General features: G+C 36.5%; 1 gene segment (V, D, J or C); it reads right to left on the minus strand.

Annotated features, from left to right (window-relative positions):
* Positions 1-386: 386 nt before the first annotated feature.
* Positions 387-2,182, minus strand: LOC101355757 (T-cell receptor alpha chain V region CTL-L17-like). The segment is given in 2 exon segments: positions 387-1,254; positions 1,402-2,182. Coding segments are annotated over 2 exon segments (444 nt in total).
* Between the last annotated feature and the right edge of the window lie 4,973 nt (positions 2,183-7,155).

Here is a 7,155-nt window from a genome sequence, read left to right on the forward strand (position 1 = left end):
CTCAACCCAGTAATTCGGTCCCTCAGGGAGTTTGGATGTGTCTATGGAGCTTCCATGACCTTGCCTTGGTCAAGTTGTGCTGGCTTCCCCATTACTGCGTACCCTCTTACCCTTCACCAAAGTTACCATTTATCTATCGTCTATTTAGTGTTTCTCCCTCCCCACCCCTCCTTTCCTTTGAGACAGCTTTTATTTAAAAAGATTAAGGAAAGAGAAAATTTTTATTTTTTATATTTACTGACATATTTACCATTGCCAGTGCCCTTTATTTCTTTGTAAAAATCTGATTTTCCCTCTGAAATATTTTTTTTCTACAAGGTAATTTTTCTTTACAATATCTTGCAGTGAAGGTCTGCTGGTAACTAATTATCTGTGTATATTGTCTGAAATTATCTTTATTTCGCGTTCATTTGCAAGATATATTTTTACTCATATAGAGTTTTGTTTTACAGATTTTTTTATTTCCTTCAGAGTTATAAAAAATCATTCCATTAACCTCTGTCCCCCTTTCTTTTTTAAATTTAAGCCGTAATTTTTATTGTTTTCCTGTGATTTTTTAATGGAGGTAAAATTGACATAGCATAAATTTCATTCACCATTTTAACTGTTTTAAAGGTGCCTTGGTGGTGTAAATGGTTAAGCACTCGGCTGTTAACTGAAAGGTTGGCAGTTCCAACACACACAGTGGCTCCGAGGGCCAAAGACCTGGCCATCTGCTTCCATAAAGTTTGTACCAAGAAAACCCTCTGGGGCAGTTTACTCTGTCACACGGGGTCATTATGAGTTGATAAAAAGGACTAGAAGGCATCTAACAACTATGACAACAATGTATAAATGGAAACTAGCCTACGTATCTGCCAGTCTAAGCCCCAACAGCAGGGTTTGGCTGGAACCCCAGCTGCACGTTTGGGTACTGGCTGCAGGTGCCTGCAGAGCACTGTGCACTTGCTGCGCAGAAGTAGGTGGCTGAGTCTCCAGGCTGGGAAGCCACGATGTGCACAGAGGAGTGTTTACCAGTTTTATTGAAGAAGACTGTGAATCTTCCTTCTACCTTTTTACTCTCAACTGAACGTATGGCTATCAATAACACAAGGCCTTTCCCAGGATATTGTCGGTACCATGGGAAGTAGTCAAATGCACTGTTATCATAAGCACAGTTCAAAACTGAAGTCCCTCCTTCCTGGACTGTCAGAGATTGATGATTCTGCTTCACTTGCTCTCGGTCACTTTTCTCCTTCTGCTGGCCGCTCACCCCTGCTTAGGAGAATAATAAAATGTCATTAGACCTCCACATTTATATTTCCTCCTTAAAGTTTCTACCTACATGAGTTTGTCTATCCCTCAATTTTTTAATTCCCTCCAATTAATGACATATCATGGAGTTTTTCCTCCACAACTCACAGCCTAGCTGAAGCCATAGAATTAAACATGATGCTCTCAGGAGCTTGTCCATTCCTCTTGGCACCAGAGCTCTGTGACAACCTAGATGGTCCGTTCTCTCTGTAGCTGGCACTCTAACTTTAAATTCACACCCACTTTAATTCTTTCAACAGGCCCCGCCCTTTCACAATGTCACCTAAAGATATTTCTTCAAAGGAAGCAATTCATTATTTTGTCCAAACTTAGAAATGCTGAGAACACATTCACTGAGAATCAGAAATCCCTTCCTTAATTCTGGATAAGGATCAGTTCAGAATTTTTCTTCCCAGGCACCCTCTACCTTTTCCTCACATTTCCTAGAATGTTTGGAACTTTAGACTGGGAGAGCTGGACATGTCAGTAAGGATGACGTGCTCCAAAATGCCTTATTTTACAATGGTGAGAGGGACTGACAAGAAGCCACCTGATCAGCATGTTTTTGGATGTTTCTTTTTTATTTCTTACACTAATTAAAGTTGATTCAGGTCGCACAATAGGTATAATCTTCCACTACAAGCTAAGGTTATGGATCAGAACATAGAGAACATATGTGGTTTCTCTGTCCTCAAGTAACTTAAATTTTTATTACAATCTTTGTATGTGTTCATATTTTACACGGCCTTATGAAATAATAGGAGATAATGAAGCCATTTTCAATTTCTTCTAAAATATAAATTAAATATTTCTAAGAATATACCTAGAGAAAAAAAAAAAACAGGAAATAATGAAAATGTCTGGTCTGGGGGCATTTTTATCTACAAATGGATGAGAGGATGGAAATTTTGCAATAGCTTCAGAAGATACAGGGTGATGGCCATCCTGTAATGCAGCATTTTTGGTAACTATCACCCTGAGGTTGAACAAATATTTAATATTTTTTCACACTTTATCTTCATGGGTGAAATATGAAGAATCATCTTGGCTTTTAATGTTAATACAGGCAAGATATAGAGACAGAAATTGACGATAAATTCAGAAGCAGTTCTAAAAATAGGGGTAATCTGTGCCATAAATGGAGCTCTGGTGGTGCAGTGGTTAAGAGCTGGCTGCTCACCAAAAGGTGGGCAGTTCAAATTCACCAGTTGCTCCTTGGAAACCCTGTGGGGCAGTTCTACAGGGTCACTATGAATTGGAATCGACTTGATGGCAATGTGTTTTGGTGCCATAAATAATACAAGTTAAAGGAATGTAAAGAGCACTTTTTTTTTTCCTGAAGCACAAAGAGAATTGTTTTCTATCTGTATTTGATCTCATATCAAATCCAAGCAAAGAAAAACACCACCACAGTCCAACAAGAGACAATAGTAAGAGATTACATTCTTCAACCTACACATCAATCCCATTCTACTTCAATCTTCCAAGGGAATTTTTTTTTATTATCGTTTGCTTTGGGTTTTGTTATTTCTTCTCTTTTTCATTCGTTTGTTTATGCATATCTTCAATATGTATTTACTGAGTTCCTACTAAGTGGGCAGTGCTTCGATCTCACTCATGAATGAAACAGTTCCAATCTTCAGTCAGCCTGGTCCCAATTCTCAGGTACAGCCAGATAACATGTACCAAAGAGGTCTATATATACATATACAGAAAAAGGGTAATGAGCTCTACTTCTGGACCTACTCAGAGAAGGTTTCTGATGGAGAAGATGCTTGAAATTGGCCTTAAATCATGGATAGACTTATCAGCTAGAAGAGTGAGGTAAGGGAATTCTAGGCAGAGATTGTGGTTGGAGGTTGGGCTGTGTATGGGTGGAAACAATATGAGTTTATACTAGAGAAGCTTGTGTGGCCCTGACTTTGAAGGATGGTATGCATCATTCAAAGAAGAATCGAGTTCCAAAGTCATTTTTTTCTGTTCTATTGGACTAGAATAAACACAGATGCTATTTAGGAAGATAGATAGATACATAGATAAATAAACAGATACATAGATGACTGATCAATATAAATTGAAGCAGAGTGGGAGATAATAATTTGTAAATTAGATTCTTTTAAGGACAATCTGTGGCTACTTGATGAATATGTATATATGAGACAAATTTTAATCTTCTGTGAAGCAGCATTGCCCCTTTGTGGCCATATAGGGAGGTTACACTTAGCAATTTTCTACAGCTTTTTAGAATTTTGTGTTCAGTAACCCTTACATCAAGCAGAACACTGAAATAAATGGTTGAATCTTCCTCTTGAGCCAATGAGTTTTCAGATGGAAGGAGATATTGCCCTTGTTGAGGTCAGCCATGAAACCTTCGCTGCTCTCTACTTAAGTGTGTCTCAGGAGGATCTGGAGGCCTTTGTTGGGATGTTATCCATATCAGGAGAGAACAGGACTCCTGGATTATGCATGGTAGCACCTGAACTGCCCTGGAGTCCCTACAGAGGCAGAAATTGGCCTTTCAGGCTGAGTTACTACCTGGAATTTCCTTCCTTTCCTAGTATCAACATTATATCAGGGAGAGCCCTTCATACTAAAGAGAACTGAATCTTTGCCAACACTTGGTATGGTTAGTCTTCTTAATTTCAGTCAACCTGATGAGCGTGTATCAGAATCTCATTGTGGTATTAAACTTTCATTTTTCTGACGACTTGTGATGTAGCATAGAGATTGGCAAACTTTCCCTAAAGGATAAGATAATAAATATTTTCAGCTTTGCAGACTGTATGGTCTCTATTGCAACTACTCAATTCCAGCATTGTAACGTGAAAAAAGCTATTGATAACATGTAACCAAATGAGCATGGCTGTGTTCGAATAATATTTTATTTATAAAATATGTGGCAGACTGGATTTGGCTCATGGAGCGTGTCTTGGCAACTCCTGATATAGAGCATCTCTTCATGTGCTTATTAGTCATGTATCTTGCTTTGTGAAAAATCTACTCAAATATTTTGCTCATATTTAAAGGAATCATTTGTCTTCTTTCATTAAGTTGTAAGAGTTCTTTATTTATAAGATATACAATTCATTTGAATGATATATGTATTTCCAATATTTTGACTCAGTAGGTGGTTTGTCTTTTTGGTTTTTTAAAGATATCCAAGATCTCTGCACTGAAAAGTTCAAAATGGAACTGACAGAAATTTTAAAAAGGTTAATCAATGGAAAGGTATACCATGTTTATGAATTAGAAGACTCAGTAGTTTTAAGATGGCCATTTTCCCCAAATTCCTCCATAAAACCAATGCAATTCTGCTCAAAATTCTGTAGGTTTTTTTGGTAGAAATTAACAAACTGATTCTAAAATTTATATGGAAATGCAAAGGATCTAGAATAACCAAAACAATTTTTTAAAGGAACAAAAAAAGAGGATTCACCCTACCTGAATTTTAGGCTTATTATAAAGAACAATAAACTAGACAGTTTGGTACTGGTGAAAGTAAGATATATAGATCAATGGAACAAAATAGAGATTATAGAAATAAGCTCATGAATACATGTTTAATTAATTTTCAGCAAAGATGACAGGGAATTCAATGAGGGAAAAGTATTTTCAAGAATTGGTGCTATATCAGCTAGATATCGGTATGGATAAAAATGATCATTGATCATTACCTTAACTGCAAATAGATTATAGACCTAAATATAAAACCTAAAACTATAAACCATTTAGAAGAAAATCTTTGCAAAATTGGGATCGGCAAAGTTTTCTTAGAACGGGGATAGCATGAAGCATAAAAGAAAAAAATTGATAAACTGGGCTTCATAAAAATAAATGCAGAGTGATACTTTTCAAATACAATTCAGTAAACATAACTTCTCTAGTCAAAATCCCCCAACAGCTTTATTTCACTTACAACAAAAGCCAAAGTCTTTACAATGTTCTAAAAGCCGCCCCACAATCTGGTCTCCTTTACACCTCTGATTGTATCCCCTGCTACTCTCTTCCTTAATCACTCCATCTATGTTGGCCACATTACTGTTCCTCCAACATGCTGACACACTTCTCCTTTAAGGACTTCAATTTGTTATTCCCGCTGCCTAGAATAGGTTTGCCTCAGATACCTTATAACTTGCTTCCTCACCTCTGTCTGGTGTTTGCTAATTTGCCACCTCTCAGTGTGGTCTTGCCTCTCTCCTTTGTATAAAATTGCAAACACTAATGCCTACAAATAGCCTGGACTTGCAGTGTTGGGCAGAGCTGGAAGAAAACAGGTGGTGTCTGGGGACAGGATTAGAGAGAAGGCAATGGGGACAACAATTGGTCAGTTGTCCAGTTACAATGTTAGTGTTTACAATGAGGTAGAGATCAGGACTTGCAATGATACCTGCACTCCGAGGCACCATTTTATCCCAGCCACGTGGGGATCATTTATCTCCAAAGGAGACTAGAGATTGGGGAAGATGTGACAAAGTGTCCTAGCTGCCTCTTTTTTATAAAGGAGATTTAAAGCAAAAGTAAGAAACGCTCTCAGCCCCTTCCTACAAAAAAATTATTAGTTAGATGCTGAATAAATCTTCAGATATTTAAACCCTGAACAATTGAAGATGGGATAAGACAGAAACGTCTGATTCAAAGTTACAGATTTCTAGCATGGGGATAACATTTTGTTGTTTTCTATGCCAATACACAGTGTACATTCTTTACACTGGGTCCTGTGTTAATATTTCATCAAAGAAGTAAACTAACACAAATGAAGTACTTGCAGTTGTGCTTAAGACTTTTATTTGAAGTATTCTAACGTTTCCATTAGAATTAAAATCAGTGTAATTTCAAAATAGTTCTCCTTCAATTCATTATTTCTATAAGTTATAATTTAATTATTTCGATACCCAATACTCGACACAATTATCTACATCAAAATACTTAGTTTTCCTTTGAAAAGGGGTGTGTCATTTGTCTCGGTTGTTCAGAGACTTCAGAATAGCCCTTCCTTGAAATTTGATGTTAACTTCGGTGTTCTAAACCTAAAAAATTATTCATCTAATGAATATTAGAGTTGTATCTTATGCACCAAGCTGATCACTTTAATCTTCTTAAGAGAATATTCTGTTAGGTATGTGTTTTTCTGTACTCTACATGTATAGGGTGAAAGGCATAGCTTTAAGACAAAACATAATAATTTCACAATTCCTCAAATGTAACCATTACCATGTAATAAACATTTCCTTAAAACTAGAACAGGACAGAAAGACAGTTAGACAAGGAAGGTAGAATTTGTCAAAGAAAAAGAATAAGAGATGCAGAACAGGTCAAACTGGAAACTGAAATACTTGAAAGAATCTTCTGGCTGAGAGCAAATAACTGGGGACATATGATAAAATACGTGGATGTTATTTTTGACTTCCCGTATCATAATATATATTTAGTCATTAGATGAAGGCATAATTAATCACCTAAAAGTTGTATGCTGGAATAACTTGTTATATTATGTGAAATAAAAAATATTTTTAGTACAGTTATTTCTTTAAATGTCATGCTCTTGATGCAATAAAGAATATTATTGTTATGTGACACACAACCACCTTAAAAGTAATCTACAACTGCTTTGCAAACGCTGGCTTTGGAACCAGCGGATACAGAGTGGTAAACATGATGATTCTGACTGGAATGAGCTGCAAAAAGCAATACATTTTTCCTTGCTTATAAATGTTGATTATTATGTAAGCTCTGATAGCATGTCAACCACTTCTGCTGCTGTTGAATCTCAAATTAGAACAGACATCATTTTTGCTAGAATTGTGGAGATTGTAGGTGATAAATAGTAAGAAAAGTTGTTCAAGTTCAAAATCTCCCCCAAGA

Source organism: Trichechus manatus, unplaced genomic scaffold (assembly GCF_000243295.1).
Source record: "Trichechus manatus latirostris isolate Lorelei unplaced genomic scaffold, TriManLat1.0 scaffold00268, whole genome shotgun sequence".
NCBI lineage: Eukaryota > Metazoa > Chordata > Mammalia > Sirenia > Trichechidae > Trichechus > Trichechus manatus.